This window comes from Pipra filicauda, unplaced genomic scaffold (genome assembly GCF_003945595.2).
Source record: "Pipra filicauda isolate LSUMZ 115617 unplaced genomic scaffold, ASM394559v2 scaffold91_size2508729_pilon, whole genome shotgun sequence".
In the NCBI taxonomy this organism is placed as follows: Eukaryota; Metazoa; Chordata; class Aves; order Passeriformes; family Pipridae; genus Pipra; species Pipra filicauda.
The window spans coordinates 342,916-362,311 of NW_024105109.1; the positions used below are offsets into that span (position 1 = coordinate 342,916).

Sequence of the window (19,396 nt, forward strand, 5' to 3'; positions counted from 1 at the left end):
CGTTTCCTCTCGACCTTGAGCCTTGTCCCCAGCCCCGGTGCAGCTCCGGGGCCCGGCAGCGCGGGCGGGTGGCTGTGGCCGGTCCCCGCCTCAGAGGGAGGCAGGCGCAGGGATCCGGGCTGCACGTCGGGGCTGGCCCCGGCGCGCTTGTGGTGGGAGAGCCAGACCTGAGAGGGGCTGGCCTCTAGCAGATGATTGACATCAAACTGGGTGAGGTTTCATGTTAAATGAAAAAAAAAAAAAAAAAAAAAAAAAAAAAAAAAAAAGAAAAAAGAAAAAGGGCGAGCGCAGGGGAGGGGGTGACTGTGGGAAGGGGGAGAAGGAACTACTGTAAGAGTAAGAAAGTCCTGCCCAGCTGTTTGCGAAGTTTAAGATTTCCTGTTTCCCCTGCAGCGCCGAAGTGAAGTTTTCAGTGAGTCACCCTCGGTCCCGAGCAGCGGAGCCGCGCAGCCCCGCTCCCCGCCTGCCCTGCCACCGCCGCCGCGGCCTCCTCGCCGCCCCCGCGCCCCGCCCGCGGCTCGCCGGCCGTGCCGATCCGGCTCCACGATGACTCCCCGGCTGCCGAGGAGCCTGCGGCGGCTGCTGCTGCGCCTTTCCCTCTGGGTCCTCATGGGCAGTTCGGTCCCCGCTGTGCTCCGGGGTAAGTGCACGCCGGCCCGGGCTGCCTTTGACAGCTGCTGGGGCCGGAGGCAGCAGCGGAGCGGGGCGGGAGGGGGGCAGGAGGCGAGGGACAAGCGACAGGAGTCCGCCGCGGGAGGCGGGGGACACGGTTGCTAAGTTTTGAGGCTGGAAACATTTCGGGAGGGGTGAGCGTGTTTGTTGATGGCCCTGAGGGAAAGTAAGCGGGGAAGAAAGGACTCGGAATCTCGGGGTTTCGCGGCCAAAGCTGAGGTCTGTCCATGGAGGGAAGAGGGGGGAGAAAAGAGCGGATTTGGCAGGAAATCAGCAGGGTCTGTTCGGGCCGGAGGAGCCCGGAGAGGGCATCTCGGGAGCTGCCTGCTGTCGCCGGGGGAACGACCGCCCGGCCCTGCCTGCAGCTGCTGCGGCAGCTCCCGCACCTGGTGCCGGCCCGCACCGTGTGCCCGCAGGCGGCGGGACGGCGGGACCCGCGGCCCGCGCCTCCTGAGCCCTTCGGAGCAGCTCTCCCTGCACAGCCACGGGGACAGGGCTGGAAGGTGCCTCGGGTGGACATGGCTTGAGCCGCGGCGTGCCGGCTCTCCAAGCCGAGGGCCTGTGCGTGGCCAGAGAGCCCGCTCCTCGTGGATCTGCAGTTGGTTACCGAAAGCTTGGTTTTTCGTGTGAGTTTCTGCCAACAGCGGAGCTTAGCCCGTCACTGTGAGCAGTTGGACTGAGTAGCAGTCATTCCTGTAGCACTGACTGCGCATGTTGACTCACTGTTAATGACACTTTACATTCCTTACTCTGCTTTTACCAAGGCATCCTTAGGTTTTTGAGGCTGTGGCTTGCAGTATTCTTCATATCATAATTTGTAATGTACTAAGAGCTTAAAATTCTGCTGTAAAAACAAGATCCCTGCCCTGAGGAGCTTTCCTTCTCTGTCCTACTAGGAGTTACCCTTTTCTGTGAACTAACATCTGTAACAGCAAGGTTAGGCCCTAAATCATGTTGCAGCACAATGGTGAACCTAAAGAGAGAACAGCAGATTGCAGCAAAACTGCATTTGAAACACCTTTGAAGAATTAAGTGGATTTCTGAGATGTCTTGTGATATCACATCTAGTTTTAGTCTTCAGGTAAGATATGCAGACAACAGGGCTGCTACCAGTTTTGCTCTGTGCCCTCTGATTCTCCCTTGTGGTCCATTCATGGTCCATACTGGTCTCAAAATTGTGGCTGAAACATAATAACATAAAGCAGGTAACCCTTGTATAACTGCTGCCATTAGCTATGCACAGTTATGAATAACTTCATGCTTCATTGATAATCCTGTCAAAGTCAACAGGTTTTACATACCTGCAAAGTTATTCATGGAAGCTGAGACGAAGAATTATCAACTTTATATTGTAACTGTGATAAGCATAAGCAGGTCTGGTTTAGTGTGACTTAGCAAATTAGAAAATTTAACCGACTATTCAAAACTGCTAGCTGCAAATAGGGAACTGCTCTTGTAAGAGAGACAGATGGTTAACTAACTGTTGCTTCAAAAATACATAAGCAAGCTTGGAGGAACAGATAGGTAACTAACTGTTCCTTTTAGGAACGTAGACAAGTGTTAACAAGAAAGCCAGAAAATATGTCTTACACCTAAGTAAAATAAAATGCTATTGTAATGTGTGCTTAACCATTTAGTTTATCAGCTACTAACCACAAAAATGTAAGAGTGTATGACATTTATGAAAAAATTGCTATATAAGCCCAACAAAAATGTGAAAAAGCAGAGGTACATTTGTGGAGTTAACCCTGTGTCCTCTCCACCAATGTGTTAATAAAGATACTTTGGAGGACAATCTGTTTGTCAGTCAATTCCTTTGAATCAAAGCTTAGGGCAGAAGAAAAAAACAGTGTAAGAATAAGACACTGTGGTGTCCCAGGGCCCAAAATTATATTTTTTTTTAATTTGAGGTGTGCAGCTTCAACTAGTGTTTGCTTTTATTTTACCCCAGACCCAAATTTTTACAGATTCCCATTGCAAAAAAACTTTAAAAGAATATACTCCACTTTTGTTAATCTTGTGTTATTTATTATTGTACTTTTTTTCCCCCCCAATCAACCAGTTATAGATAGTCTCAAACCTACAGGTAGATTTTTAAAAGCGGACATAGCTTTAAAGGTTGTTTTTCTTTCTTGTTGTAGGTCCTGTGAGGAAAAAGTATGTAGACTGGCTACAATTCAGAATTTTTCATACTGATCTTCATTTGCACTGTACAATAACCAAAACTGAGTAGACCTGTTGTCAAATAATCTATCCTATAGCTCCAAAAGTTGTTCTAATAATCACCATAGGATTCTATTGTGATTATGACGGGCAGAGTTGGCCAGAAAACAACAGTTCTGTGGGACAGAAAGCATGAGGTTTAGTTGGTAGTCATTTGACATTGAAATGAAAACTATAGCTGCCAAATGTTTTGGGGAAAACAAAACAAACAAACAAACAAAAAGAGCTACTTACTTCGTAGTAGCTCAGCAGTTCAGTGAGGTTGAAAAAGGAGAGACATCAGTCTCAGAAGAGCTCAGTTCCCAGGTAAGCCTACTGACCAGCTGACTTTTGTTAGATAGGTTAATAAAGCCCCAGCCAAAATTTCATTTTAATGTTCTTCACAGAAAAATATTAAACAGGAATGTCACATTCCCATAAAGACTCTGGACAAACCCACAAGTTCATGAACAGGCTTAATAGGAATAATCTGCTTTGAAAAAGATGCTCTCGTGTCCTGTACTACAAACAAAAAATTAAAGTTTTTTTCCATAGAGTAAAGGGACAAGGTGTGATTTTTTTGAATGACTGCAAATGGTATATTGAGCATTTAATCAATAAATGGCAATGCAAAACAGCAGTTGCCCACATAAAAAATTGATGCTGCTGTGTTCAAGTGAATATCAATCTATAATTTATATTTAGATTATCATAAGCAGAAATTTGTTTCTTGGAATCATCTGTGTAATAATTTTTCATCTCTGAACATCAGGAACTTAATTTTTCCATTCAGCCAAACTCTACTTGCCTTAGTGTCTCTTTAATTTTTTTAAAGCTATATCGTAATTAGTTAATTTTATAGTGTGAAAATCAAATTTGAAGTTTCAGTGATTTGCAGGAGGGAAGTAGGAGAAAAAACATCTCATAACATGATGGAACATGTTTATAACATGATTGAGTCTAAAATGCATTCCTGCCCCCCATTAAAACTGGCGATTTTTCAGGTATTTCAGGAGGTAAGTAGGAATAGATCAGAGATATTATTTCATTTTCTTCTATTTATGGGATATCCTTGCATTTTAAGGCTTTTATACCTAAGACTTTGAAAAACACTTTTATTTAATTGCTATTTTTAGGTCCTTGGCATTAACATGCTTCTATAATATTCAGGTGGTGAATCCCATATAGGAATGGTTTCTATTAAAAAATGATGAGCTGGATCTTAAGCTGCTGCAAATGAATATATTTCCATTAGCATTAGTAGAGTTACATAGAGTTATAACAGGTTTCCTGAAACAGTTTCAGAAGTAATTTCAGAAAAAAGGGTAATGGGATAATTCAGATTTTTTCATATTTGTAATATTTTTTCACTTACATTTTGTGAACACTTACTATTAGATAACCTACATTTAGCCAAATAACATTTCTTTCAAAGTTAAATGCTTCTTTCTAGGATGAATTGTTAGTTTCAAAGATACAGAGTCCTATAATGGTCCCTGATAAAAGTTGTCACTGTGACAAGGTTAACTCAGAATTTAGGAGCAAATATGGTGTCAGGTTCTTACCAGAAGAAAAATTCCTGATGGTTTAGTTTGTGGGGTTTCTTTGTGGGCTTGTTTTTTTCAAAGGCTTTTTGGCAGGAGTTGCTCTTTTAAGGGGAAGGAAAAAAGCATAGTATTCCTGTAGCACCAGTTTTTGGAGTTTCCGATGCTTATATTTCCTCTGCAAGATATTTTTACGGTGATATTTCTTGCGTTTGTAGCATAGGAACTTTTTTGTCAATAACGTATGTATGGGCTGTATGTACTTTTCTAGCATTCTCTGTCACTTCTTAGAAGAGCTGTGTCTTACTTTCGGTATAGCCAGAATGAGCAAAACCAACTAGTGGGGCCTAACCTGTTACTCTTGGATTTTGTGTAGCAGGGTGCACTTGTATCAGCTAGGTATGAAATATTATCACAAGTGCAGTGACACATTTTGATCTGAAAGTGATCCATGCAATCTCCACGCTTGCATGGCCACAGTCGAGAGTTGGTGGTACAGTGAAAGGCAAGGCTACCAGCCAGCTTTGTGTTCCTGGGATCAGCAGGAGGCAGGTGAGCTGTTACATTCCTGATCTGCCCATGGTTCCCACAGCCCTTTTGGCACCTGGTGAGCTGAGGAATGAAAGGATGTTGTGAGGCAGATGGGAGACCAGTAGTGCATCACCTCCTTTGCCACATAGGAGCCCTTTGACTTGGGGAAAATATCCAGGTAGGCACATCCCAGGGAGATTAGATAGTTTGTGTTGCCAGAGCATTACAAACTCAGTAAAATTGACTAAGAGATCAACCAGTCTGTGCAGATGTTGGAGAGTACAAGGGATTTCCACCATGAAGTAGTGGAGAGCCAGCCCTGATTAAAAAAAAAAAAGTGGGCTGAGTCCTAGTCAAAGAGACTTCGTGCTGAGATTTTGGTTTACTTACTGGGTCTTTAGCCTTAAATCTTCTTGGTGTTAGAAGGGTTTCTGTTTCTTTTTTTTTTTTTTTCCTACAGGATAATGAGGACTGGTTTTTAAACTCTTAAATCAAGAATAAAATAAAAGGTGATGACAAAATACTTGTGCTTTTTTATGAAATCTAATTCTGGAAGGTTAAAATAGACTAAAATGAATCATAAAGAGTATGCTTTGGTTTTGACAAACAAAGTCCTTTTGAAGTTTAACTTCACTGGCAGGTAGAAGTGATAAGTATCATATTAAGAAACAGTGGAGAAACTTCTTACTACAGGGGATTTTACAGCAAGGAGTGGGCACACACACTGGGACAGAGCACAGGCAAAAGCTACTGATCTGTATGCCACTGTAAGCAATGAGTCAATACTAAATATTTGCAGAATTGGGTTCTCAGTGACCCATCTGAGTCTTCAACAGTTGTTTTTCATATTATGTCTTCATATGAAATAATGACACAGCAACAGCACTGGCATTGGTTGAGTACAACCATTTATATCACATGCCATCATTTGTGTGTCTCCATCAGCTTCTAGGGATTTAAGCAGAATTTAGATTGAAGCATGTACTAAGAGGTCTGCCCTGCAGTTCATACAGATTAATGTCCATTAGTTTGCATTGCTGCAAAGTTTAGCAACTGTTTTAGATTTTAAGAAACAGTAACATTGGCAGTGTCAGGGGAAATACTAGTTGTTGGTTCATCCATGTTTGTGTGTATTTTTTTTAATATGCCATTTCCTTGCTCTTTCTCTTGCTGTGAATGCCATTGTAATTGTTACAGCTGGAACTACCTATCTTTTTTTCATATGGGTTTTTAAGCCTTTTCACCTCTGGGAAGATTGTCTGGGGAAGGAGGAGTTTTCCTTTGCTCAAACAACTGGTATTTAGAAAGAACTTCCTGCTGGCATTCATCCCTGAGTTAATCTGGTTAGAATTAGAGTTGGTTGAGAGTTTTTGACACTGTTTTTCATGGGAAAATGCTGATTTGTCAAAACTGAAACAATTTGTGGAAATGTACCAGTTTCCATTAAACTTTCATCAGGAAACCTTTTCTTTTTTTTTTTCTTTTTCTTTTTTTTTTTCTTCCATAGTCCACAGCGGAATTTCTGATATAGAAAGATAGACAGAAAAAAAGCAATAATCATTAATCAATAATTAGAGTAATCACTGGTCAATGGAAGAAAGGCAGGCTCAAGTGCGTGGTCTGACTCACAGAATTCACAGTTGAAACTGGAGCTCCCCCTACCCACTCTCCCCAGGATGTTGGAGGGCTTTCACTCTCCTGCTGTGCATGCATGCACAGACATCCCCACACCCACCACTTCAAATGATTTTGGTTTCACTCTGGTTGTGAATATGAAAATGTATGAAATGTTGAAGCACTTTGTAGGGTAGGAAAAACATTTTCCTGACAGCGTTTTTAAAGCTGACCTGTAGCCATGTGTTCATTTTCTCCTTGTTGGGTGGGAATGGCAGCTCTCTGAATGATTGGTGTCTTCTAGTCTTTGTTTCATATCATAATAACAAGCTGTATTCAGAAATTTCTGTCATGCAAAGTAACCACAGTTTTGATTACTAACAGTCCTCGCAGTCTGATTCCAGGATTCCAGTTCTCCGCTCACCTAAAGTGGTATTTTTTCAAAAATTTGATTGAAATTAGTAGATTTCAGGAACAGATGGAAGAGTCTGCTTCCTCTAAAGCATCTTTCAGCTTACAACCCAGCAGGTACATCACTACAATGACACCTGGGATTAACATTGTGCCTTTGAATCTGGCAATCTGAAACCAGAGGCATTAGAAAGCTGTCTTCTGATTCCTACTATCCTCCGTTTGTACCCCACAGCCCACACCCTCAAACAAGCTGTTGCTCTTCTCCGAGGTTTTAAGGTAAAAAGGAAAGATTTATCAAGTAGACAAAGCCGTAAGTTCAGCCAGTGATTTGAAAGTCACACCACATTTTTTATAGTTTGTTTATAGGGACCATTAATACAAGTTTTGAAAGATCACCTCTGCCCTCTGTGCAGCTGATCAGTTCCTCCAAAACATTGCCTGTGAGCTTCATTTAATGCAGGATTTAAGCTCAGTTAAAAAAAAAATGGTCTATGCAGGAGATGTTAGAAAACCTGTATTTTGTTCCCAAGGCTGTGGTGGCTCTGTCAGGGCTTTGAGACTTCCTTCTGTTAGAAAAGTGAATTTGAACAGTACACTCAGAGGGCAGCGGGAAGGTCTCACAGATTTACTCCTCAGAGCAACATTTTCCAAGTAAAGACCCAAGCATGGTTCTTACGTGCCTGGGGCACTTTAACAGGTCTCTTTAAAACATAGCATTGTGCAAGTGGAACTCATGCAGGGCCAGACTGTCAGCTGGCATAAATCAGCTTACCCTGTTGAAGGCAAGGAACCTGCCCTGATTTATACCATCTGAGAATCTGGCCACAGAATAAATAATAGGCAACTGTATGTTATGAGGCTGTAATTCCCTCGAGAGGACTTTTGTGGTATCAGTCTTGCAAGAGCCAGAGTGATCTGGTTCTCTTTCTTGGAGCAAAAGAGTAATTTGCCTGCAGTTTTTTGAAGTCCTCAGAACATTAGGAATAGGAGATTTCAGACAATCAAGGAAAAAAGGATGATTCTGAACTTCTTGTAAGGTATCGTTAAGTATTTTTGCCCAGAAAGAGTCACAGGAAGAGAATTTTGGAGGATGCAGATGAATTGATTTGGGATAGGTAGTCCCCCCCAAAAAACTAAATATGTAAGGTTCTCACCGAGACCAGGCCTTTCCTTTAAAAACACTTCTATACGTTTCCTAAGCTGTCAACTGCCTCAACTGAAGCTCTCTCATCACTGATAAGCTTCTAGTGCTGGTGTAGTTAATAAAGAAGAAAAGCAGAGAATGGGAAATGAGGGCCAAGGGGCAAACACCTCCTCAGAACATGGACATGGTTTTTAATTTTGTTTAACATTTCACCCAGAAGGGGCGTAAGTGAGCTGGTATTCATTATATTGACTTAGAAAGAAAAGGGGGTTCGGTTAGCTTTACCGAGTGTTGACCTGTAGTTCTCCTGGGTCTAAATATTTTAGATGTGAGATACAGGTCAGCCAGCTCCCTCTGGTTTTAATCCTGCTGTGGATTCTGCCGCCCAGAATGGAATTAAATTTATCATGGGTATACGTCACCTATTGGCATGGTTAGATGGTGCCTGGGGCTTTTGGATGATAATGTGGCAATTTTGTAGATTTCATCTCAGTAACTAATATAAGCACATCTTTAATGTTGCTGTACAAGAGGCTGAACTTTGAAGCAGACCACAGATGATTACTAATGGTTTATCACTTCTGGTTATTTTCAGGGAAGGAAGCAGAAGCACCTGTCTGGCATTCATGTGTGTCTCGAGATACTGATCTGGTCTGATCCCTGAGTCTAATTACTAGCTTAGATACTACTGACAACTCGTTATATGAGGTTGCAGTACAGCAGCAGTTTGGATAGCACAGCTTCAACAATAGTTTCAGAGAGGTCTTAGTGCTCAAAGGGAGACGAAATTTCTTACCATTGCGGCTGCTCCCCTGGTTTTAGTGTTACTTGGCTGTCCTGACCAACTTCCATAGCGTTTGGGAACTCTGTGGCTGGAGCAAATCTGAAGTCATAGTTACATCAGGACTTAGCGTACCTTCAAGTGCTGCAGATGGTAGTGTGTGTGAATAACTTCTGTCCATTAAAGTGCATGCTTGGGGAAATAGGATAGATGGAATTACATCTTTTTCCCTTTCCAGTTTTTTTCTCCAACTGTATAGTCTCTTAAAATATTCCTCACTATGCGGTTAGTCCACTGTGCAAACTCAGGCTCCACTTCGGATGCTCCACTCTCAGCTCCATAGCTATCTTAAGCTTTCCTGTAACATGACTGGGTAGCTATTTCAGGGTGTCCCATTCTTCTTGAGTAACTTATAGAGAGAGTGCTGGAATGAAGAAGTAAATCTTTGCGTGTTTCACTAATGGGAAGAATTTAATGAGATTTTGAACAGCAGAGAATTGTCAATCTACAGTCAGGAACCAATGAAGATTTCAAGAGAAGAGCTGTCATTTGCAGGTGGTGGTTGATCTTTTATTTCCTTTGACTGGCTCTGCCTGAAAGCATGCAGCAATTACCCTTCTCATTTGTCTCTGGCATACAAGGAAATCTATGATTCTGCAGTGACTGTGCTGTGGCAATTGGCCAGCTGCCCTGCTGTGTCCCTTCTACCTCCCCACAGCTCCCATTACCGATTTTCATGGTTGCCTTGCCTTCTTTTCCTACAGTGGTTAGAACTTTTGCCCTGAAAGTGGGAGACCCATGGTCATGTCACTCCTCAGCCTGAGAGTAGCTAAACCCCTTCAATGAAGGGCTCTGGAATGAAGGATCCTTGCTGGCTGAGACAGGACTTTAGAGGCAGCACTTTGCAGAGAAAAGGCTGACATGTGTGTGGGTGGTCCCCCAAAGCATGTCACAGGAGAAGAAAGCCTGTTCCCTGATGGATTCATTCATTATTCCAGCCCCTGCAGGGTGGCTGATATTCTCTCCAGGGAGTTCATAGCACAACAAAGAGAGACTTTACATACAGAATCTTTTTTTCCTTTCTAAACTGAAAACAACCGTTTCTCATCCCCATGAAAAGATCAGAGGGGACCATGTAATAGTCATGACTTCGTAAGCCTCTTTATTTAAGCTTTCACAAAGTAACTAGGTCAGTGATACATGCTTCTGGGCTATTGAATTTTCCTTCTTCCCCTCAGTCTATTCTTCCATTTCCTCACCCAGCTTTACCACAAAGGAATGCCTTAAGTCAAAAATCTGGGAAGCTGATCCTTTTATTGCATTTGTAGTATTTTCATCTGGTATGTACAGTGCCAGACCATCAGGCTTTCAAAGCTATCATAGCTCGAGTTTGCACGTAAACAGGAATACTACATTGTCTGATTGTAACTAAAGCCATATCTGCTCTATCTTTGCTCTGGATGATAGATATAGGAAAGCATTCAGCAGGAAGAGGTTGATAAACTACTCTGGAAAAGAAAATACAACCAAAACGTGTTTCTTTATTTTCGTTTTTCTTTCTCCATCAACTTCTTGCTCACACACTCCTTACTTCCCACATTTGATACCTTCACCTTGAGGTTTCTGCCTGGCTGAGGGCTTTGCTGTTCCCACTCTTCCCTGAAGCCACAGTGATATCATGAATATTAGTGCAAGAAGAAGCCTAGGGCTTCTTGAATGTATATGTTCCCTGCCTTTAACGTGTATAAAGGAAAATAAAAATGTGATTCAAATTAAATCACCAATATTCCTGAATTGGGATTCAGAATGAGAACTTGGGCATATCCCATTGAATTGTTTAAAAATATGCAATTTTTCAAAGTATCTGTATTAGACATGAAAGCTTCTCCTATACAGACTGGAGGTGATTAGAGGCTCCTTCTTTTGCATGGGAGAAGGAGACAAGATTTGTTGGTCACTTATAACTACAGCTTTTGCATCTTGGCCTATAGTTAAAGCAATGAGCTAGGAAATGAGAAGCCTCTTACTCTCTGGAGACCCAAACAGTTTCATCCGTTGTATTTTGGATGCCACTATTAAACTTCAGTACAGTTATTTATATTAGTATTTTCACAATTTCAACTAGTGCTGCTTAAGGTGGCAAAAAATAATGCAATGATGTGTTAATTACAGTTTCTATAGACAGTTATAAAACTTGTGGCTAATGAACAGAGATTGTTTCAATACTTGTCTATTGTGATTTGGAAATTGAGATTCAAAGAGAGTCATAACCAGTGTTCTTTCTCAACAGAAATTCTGGATTAAAGCCCTCAATGCATCCAGAAATTCTCATCAGTCTCAAACACCCTGTCAAGTTCAATAAGATATTAGCACTTTTTTTCTCCCCTGTTTTTCTCAGGTTAAGAGGCTGTGTGCTATGAACTTGGTGAGGTGCAAGGAAGCTTTCATAACTTGCCACTGTTTGACCGTTTAAGGCCTAACTGTTTCCTCGGTTGTCCACATAAGTATTATTCATGGTTCAGTGAATTCGTACATTCCCTAACTAGGATTTTTTGTTCTGGTGACTTGTAGTATGATTATCAGGCCCATACCTACTGGTGGTTTGAAGTCAGAAATATGCTGGCCTTCTCATGGGTGAAGGTGGGTAACAAATGCTAGAAGCAAACCACTAATTATTTGAAATATCTTACCCTTGAAAGTTAATGACAAGGCACATTTACCACTATCATTACCACATTCCTAGAAATAGAAAACACTGACACCTGCTTTTCCAAGCTGTTGCTTAACATAAGTAGTTAGGCTACCCATAGAATCACTACTTCTCCCTTCAAAAGGTGGGTTTTGATTTAAGTTTCCATTTTGTGCTTTTGAAACTGAGATGTAGTTTGCTTTTACCAGGGATCTATTGTCCTTAGCTCTGCAGATGGTAGGGAAGGAGGAGGTCCTGTTTGTTTAGGGAACCATGCTGTCTTTTTAGCATTTTCAGATAACAGTTTAGTGTTAAGGATTGCCTGCCTTTTCAAAATGATGGACTGTTGTGGTTTTCAGCACATGAAGAACAAAAGAATTAGGAATAGTCACTACAGCTGCTATTCTGTGGCTGGGTACAGTTTTGGTCAGATATGCAGGCACTTTGCCATGCCTTAATAAGATACCACAAATAACAAACACCAGTAACTGGGAGCCTTTGCCTCAAGGAAAGGGTAAGGTAGTGCAACCTAGCTAAATCTGCTCTGCCAGTATGCTAAGCTGTGGGTAGGGGAGCTCACATGGAAGTTTACTGCTGTTAGTTGACGAAAAACAACATGTTAAGCTGTGCTAACTTGATACGTTAGACTCTCTGGGGGAGGATATTACGAAAGGTGAACAAGATCCTTTCCAACAAATGAAAGCTGTAGGTGAATGAAACCACTCCAGAAACAAAGTGTGCATTTTTAACAAATAGGATACTTTTGTTATTAGAGCCCTGCCAAGGGATGTGATGGACTTTCCAATGTGAATCTCTAAATCAAGACAGGGTTTTGCTTGCTGAACATATACCCAGGTAAGTTAGGGCTTTGCAAAACTAACTGAGTGGAATAACTTCACTTGCAGAAGGCCAGACTGGGAATATCATCCACAGAGTCACAGAGGTCCTATAACCTTTGAGTATGTGATACAGCAGGTTACCACCACCAGGATGGTATCACTCACATCCCTCTCAGAATTAAGACTAGCATCTCCAGAAATAACAAACAGTTAAGCTGCTCTGCTAACTAATGCTGTACAGAGATATTTCAAATATGCATGAGTTATAAAATTTTACATCCAAGGAATCAAAAAAATGTCTCTATTCCTACGGAACACTTTCCTCTGGTATATCCTAAGCTACTACTGTGATTGGAAAGCTTCTATTTTCTTTTATGAGAACACTTTTAGAAACATGCTGTGTTCTACATGAGTGCAGTATTTGTGAAAAATGCCGAAGTGACAGCTTTAGAGAATGAGCTGCCCATGTCACTGAACAGTTACACCAGAAACCATAACAAAACATGCAACTGGCTCTTGGTGTTTAAAGGGATGCTGAGTGGTTCAGCTGCTCTGACCATGTTATGCACAGCCTCCGCAATGACAGTTGTTGAAGTAGTATTTTCATGACATAATTACTAATCCACTTTGCATTTGATTAAAATGATCAAGGCATATTGTAGAAGGCTTTAGACATCCTGCAGACTATCACTGATTTCTACAGTTGAATAAGTGCCCTCCAGATGAAGGATGATGATGTGCTATGACCAAAATCCAGAAACATTCAATGTCTCTAAACTGTTAAACATCAGCGAGTATAATTTGACATAGCAACACTCAGAAATCACAGATTAGCATCTGCTGAAGGTCTTATCCTATTAAATTTAGTATATGTGACAGTAAACATCTTCTATCCTGCAGTAGCAGAATGAGGATCATTATGTTGTGCCAGAAATGAACTTCACCATTTAAAAGTTTATGAAGTGTCATCATATTTTGCTTTTCATAGTTCCCAGTTGTTAGAAAAAAAAAATGGTTGAAGTAATTGGATGAAGTTTGAGATATTTGGATGAAAATCAAGAGGCAGTGGTAGGTTCTGAGCTGCTGCTTGATATCCTTGCTCTTCTGTTTCGGTCTTATCTCTTCCCAGCTTTCTTTTCAGTAGAAGGAATTGTTTTGTAGACACTTAAATTAGTTTTTCTAAACAAGCTTTTAAGTATATATGCTGTCTTGAAGTCCTGGTGAAAGATTATGGTCTTAAGAATGACTAAAGATACAGCTTGAGAACTGAAATAGGGGATTTACAGTAATAACGACTGTATCTAAAGCATCATGGCTGGGCTTCGGGAATGAAGATTTGGGAAAGGTCTCTACCCACGTTTACATTACGAGGGGAAAACCCTAGAAAACCAACTCCATGTGTACATTTCAAATTTACAATTTTATTTTGCCTCATCATAAACAAAGTATAAGAGCCTGCAGTCTCTCACACATCTTCAGGCAGGTAGACTAAACATTTTAGACTGGCAAGTCCCTTCCTACTGAGCAGCACCTGATGTGGGCATGTCCTCACCTTGGATTGTAATGCCAGCCCTGCTGGGGGCTGGCTGCTGCAAGCAGTGAGTAATGCATTTTTGTATGGAGTGAGAACTGTTATATTCCTACATGCAAGTTTTTTAGTGTCCAGGTTAATTTTTTAATGTGGGGGCTTACCTGCTGGACCATGCACACAGATAGAAACAATTGTCTTTAAAATACTCAGTTTTATAGTATACTGAATTGATTGTTGCATGTGATTTAGAAATAATGGCAAAGATAAGGATCTTTCAGTGAACTATCCAGAGACGGATTTAGGGGTAAAACAGCTACTTGTTTCAGAATGGGCAGGTTTCACCCATGGCTTTTATTTCACCTTAAGTCCAGTAAAATTTCAGCCTCAAGTAGAAATGAAGGAGCCGATTATTTGTTCCCTTATTTTAGCAGGATGGTATTGCCAGCTGGTGATTCACAGTCTCAAAGGTAACTGGAGGGAGTCATTTGCAAATGCTTTAAAAGGAAGAGCTAATACCCGTGGGGAAATGTTAGCAAATTTGGCAGATAAAGATGTTGCTTTGTTGGGAGAGATACTTCTTTACCAAGAAATCTGATAACTCACTAGCAGCAAGCCACAGCAGTAGGATTTCTGCAACAGAAGTCAGCAAATTAAAGCTTTCCTGAGGTTGAATATCATTAGAAGTGTGTGTTTTTATGCATACGCCCTTTTCTCAATACTCAGTATACAAGTCCCATTAATAGTTGTGGAAGTTAGATACATCTATCAAGATAACATATCCCCAGGGTATTAAATTCTCTTATTCTACTTCTTTGCATGTAACTTGACAGAGACAAATATAACCATCCAAGGTACTGAATTTGAGAAGGATGTGTATTTTTCCTTAAATCTATTCAAAGTGATTCTACTCCTAAGGGATTACATTCGAGTCTAACTTTCCTCTGGTTTACTATTTTAGCTGAGCTGATGGATTATGAAAGAGTAATTCTTTTTAATACTGTTTTCCTGAATCTGTCATTCAAAACTTGCTGTGTGGGGACAGAATGGTTCATAAACATTATTTTCTTGGAGGAAAATGGCTTCTCACAGTAAAAAGGAGCTCTGAACAGAGTTCCCACATAAACATGTTTGCCCATCAGTGACTGACAGAGGAGCCTCTGTATATGTTAAGGATGTGGACTTGTTAAATGAGACTTTTTACCTTGAAACAGTATTTCAAATAGACTAGGAAGGGTGGATTATATTCAGGTCTAGAGAAAGAAATTGCATGGAATTCTGTTTTACCAGAATCTCTAGATTATTTTGAAAACTAGTACCATAGTCGGAATATCCTCTGGTCAGAGGATATACCTTAACTTAAATCCAGATCTCTCAAATATTCCTCAAGTTTGGACATCTTCAAAAAGCTAAACAAATTTAGGCCTTTTATGCTCCTTACGTTAGTAAGTTGTCTTTTTATATTAAACTTAAACCAAAATCCCCAAATCTTAAATTGTGACTAAAAATTTTGCGTGCATAACATCCTTGTTTTTGTTTTGTTTCCTTATTTGTTTGTTTATAGCTGGGAGGGACAGATAGTGGCAGTGAATGCACTTTAAAAAATCCTGCCAGTATCCTCCTTTTATCTGGAAAAACAAATATTTATAAATCCCTCTGAATCATGTAACTGTGTAACGATTGCAAGTTTGAAAGCACAGTTGTCTGGTTAATCCATTTAAATGCTTATTTTGATTGGGCAGCTGTGAGTCTTTGTGTGCACACAGCTTCTCCCCGTACTTACTGGTGTGTTATAAAATGCCACGGAAATTCTGGTTTGGTTCAGTAGCACTGGTGTACACACATACAGTTTTTTGTTGTACGGGATAGAGACTCTTGCCATGCAGACCTCATCCTTGCTTATGGTGGCCTTAAGAGCTGTGACTGAAGCCAGTTTGCTCAGTCACTTCCAGTCCTGGCTGTGTAGGTTGCTGAAATCATGCTGAAAGAATGTGGGTTCTGGTTTGAGGCACAAAGCACCCCCTAACTCATGACTTGAACATGCTCCAGCAGTTGACACAAAAGGTATACTTGTGAAGGGCCAATACAGAGGTTCAATATGGAGTTGTGCATGGAAAAAGAGTGGGGAACCTCAGTTCGAATTCCTCTGTCTAGGTAAAATTAAAACACTGAACAGCAGTCCTGGAATTTATATGCTCCAAACCATGCCATTGTACCTAAAATCTTATTATGTCTTACTTATACCCTTTGTGCCCCTTATGCTTCATAATTATGAAGTATTTCCTACTTGTGAATGTGACACTTAAACCAATATTTGAATAGATGCAGCCCATTCCAATTACTGTGTTATATTTTAAGACTACTTTTGATTTATTTTTGCCTTGTGTGTTTGGTTTTTTTTTTTAATTCCAAGTCTATTATTTAGGTTTGACTCTGTTTGACTAAAGTTTTGTTCTGTGGTCCACAGGATTTTGTTTCCAGTTTTCAGAAAAAAAATTGCAGAATCAGACTCTTTGAAAACAGAGATACAAGTTGCAGTTCAGCAAAAGTTTCAGAGCAAAAGACGAAATTTTTGTGTGGTTTTGCAGAGCATTTCCTGAGAGTAGTGGTAGTGTCAGGTAAATGTTAGTCAGATTTTTTCCCCAATGCAGAATTGAGGTGACTGGTTGAATTTTATTTTTTGTGTTCACAGTACAGAACTGCAGCAAAATCAGATGTTTCGCATCAGACAGAGGTGCTTCACAGTACTCCCTGTCCATTCTATGTCTTTCCTCTTGAAAAAATTCTATTCTAAAAAAAATTATATTCTCAAATTTTCCTCTTGAAAAAATTATATTCTAAAAACAAGACTCTTTCTGACTCTTTCAGCGTCCTGTGAAGAGGAGGCATCTCCTCGGTCTCTGTACAGCTGAAGAAACAGCCACAGAGAGTAGTACCTGTCCTCTCAGATGTCTCGGGTGTCTATGACTTGAAACACCAGAAGTCCTTTTTCTATACTTTGAAGTCAAAATAACCTACAATCTAGTTTCAAAGTGGATTTAAACAGCTATGAGGCCTGAGGGGCTTCTGCAAATATTTCTGGGGAGAAACATCGGTCCTTGGAGTGCTGCCCAAAGTATAACCCATGCGGATGAGTCCTAAGCAAGTCCCATCTGCCCTTGCAGTGATGATGCCTGGTAGAACAGACTAACTACTGAGCCCCTGTTGCCTCTCCTGGAAGGGCTGTGACATCTCCTGTCTCAGGGCAAGTAACATTTGAAACTAGACTGTAGGATTGGAGATAGCAGCAAACAACAGGTTCCCTCACGTCCCTGGTGCGCTGGGCAGCGCGATCTTGCCCCAGAAGTAACTGCAGCCATGGATCCACAGGGACTTTTCTGTACCTTCAGCAGTGCTACTGCTGCTGAAATATGCAGTTTTTCATTACCCTAGCTGTGGGTTGCCGCTCCTCATACCACATTCTTCATTGTGTTTGTGTTGTCAGATAGACGTCTAGACTGGAGAACTCTTCTGGGTCAAGTTGGCCTTTGGAGGGGGAGGGAGGTGTGGTAAGGTGCAGTCTGATTCCTCTGTGAGGGAAGAGAAAGTGCAATGAGGGATGTGAACAAATAATGAACAGGGGAGCATGACTGCTGTTTTTTGCAAACTGGAACTGTTTGTGCAAATATTTCTCTACAGCCTCACCAGACAGAAGGAGAAAAGGGAAGATCTTTTGTGTTCACGCTGCTTAAGAAACAAATTAGTGATTTTTCTTAAAATGGTCTGAAGACTTCTCCATGAGGCAGACAATTGTTGTTCTCAAAATATATGTTTCCTTGCATCAAAAAGGAACAACTTTAAAAATAAGATGTCAGAAAAGGTATGTGAGTGTGAGGGGGGCTCTGCCGTGGCATCCACAAAGGAGGGATCCACTGAGGGCTCTGGAAAGCTACATGTGGCAGGAGCCTTTCAAAAGGGAGGATGGGTATGATCTTCTGACTTCCAAACCTGCGAGGAAAGTGTTTGTTGGTAGTTTTAAGGGGATATTTGTAAAGCAAATAAAAATTAAAATTAAAAGCATAAAATGGCAAATACAAGAGTGATACTTTTTCTGATTCACCAAGTAACCTAGCTGTATCAAAGGGAACCTGGGGGAGTCAGGCATAACTTTAAATTTCCTGTTTTGTGTGATTTGTCACAGTCTTAATGTCTATGCTTCATTTTCGCTACTTTAAAAAGCAAGCAAAAGTCTGCCCCTAGACTAACATATTTCATAACCTTTCCTGGAGGTTTCTCTGAGACCAGAGAGGGTTTGCTGGTGTTTGCCAGTCTCCTCAGTGAACAAACAGTATTAATAAACATCTACTGGTCTGTAATGACTCTTTGTAATGCACAGCAGCTACTTTTAGATATTATTTACACCGTTTTCTCTATGTTTTAGTTACCATAGTCTGCTCTTTTGAATACAATGAAGGACACACATTTGGCAAGAGTTTAACTGTAGCAAGGGTTAACTTTAGTAGGAGTTAACTGTATTTTCAGGAGAAAGATTTGGCTTTTTGCCACCTGAGTTGCTGCATGCTGCCAGTGTAGAGAACAGTCTTCAAATAATTTCCATTTTGCATTTGGAAGCAATGATTTTTTTCTGTCTCTCCAACCTTCCTTATTATTGTTGAAAACGCTGCAGGTAGATAGTCAAGTAATATGAAAGCTTTTTTTCACATACAGAATTCAGACTTCTTCAGCTTATAGTTGATTTAAAAGTAATTGAGTAAACCACTACAAATTTGTGTGCTGTAATTCTCAACTTTGAGACTGACTAGACTTGTTCCTAATGCAACCTGTATCAAGGTAAATCAGCTTTAAAAGGATTTGAAGGATCCACATGCAAAACTTTAAAACCTCCACCCCTTTAATTTAATGCATTAAACTCGTGTGTGTATACCAGGCCAGCACTTAGTTACTTGAAGCTATTTGGAAAGTTAAGCAGGATGAGACCGTATACTAAATATGAGTAAAGCCCCATAAGAGTGTCATTTGTGAGTGTTTGACCAAGCATGTTACTATTTTTGATTTCTGTGTGTCTTTGGTTGTGCAGTGGTCTGTGGGAGCTGAGGGCCAGGCTCCATCTGCACAGCATGCTGTGGTGTTGCAGATGATGAGCCAGCACAACAGCCGTCTGTGTAAGGGAAAAATGGGAACTGTACCCATGTGCCCACCTACTCTGTCCATCACAAGTACCACAACTGCAATTCCCCATGGGAAGGACGGGAGGGTTTGGCAATACAGTGTAGCAGGAAGCTCCTAACACTTTTGAAATCAGCCTTTTTGCCTCTACCATAGATCCTAATCTGTTCTGCTGCCCAGAGGTTTAGCAGAAGATGCCCCGAGACTTCAAAACTTCTCTGCTTTCCTCCCACCTGTAGCCTCTCCACTAAGAGTGCACCTAAAAAGGCAGA

The 19,396-nt window shown here is 41.0% G+C and overlaps 1 protein-coding gene across 1 annotated transcript in view; it reads left to right on the forward strand.

Moving 5' to 3' along the window:
• The first annotated feature begins 336 nt into the window (after positions 1-336).
• Positions 337-19,396, forward strand: part of TGFBR2 (transforming growth factor beta receptor 2) — a 58,750-nt gene continuing 39,690 nt past the window's right edge. The window contains exon 1 of the mRNA XM_027733398.2: positions 337-640. Within this exon, the coding sequence (XP_027589199.1) occupies positions 547-640 (94 nt within the window). The 5' untranslated portion in view covers positions 337-546. The remainder of the gene's footprint in view (positions 641-19,396) is intronic.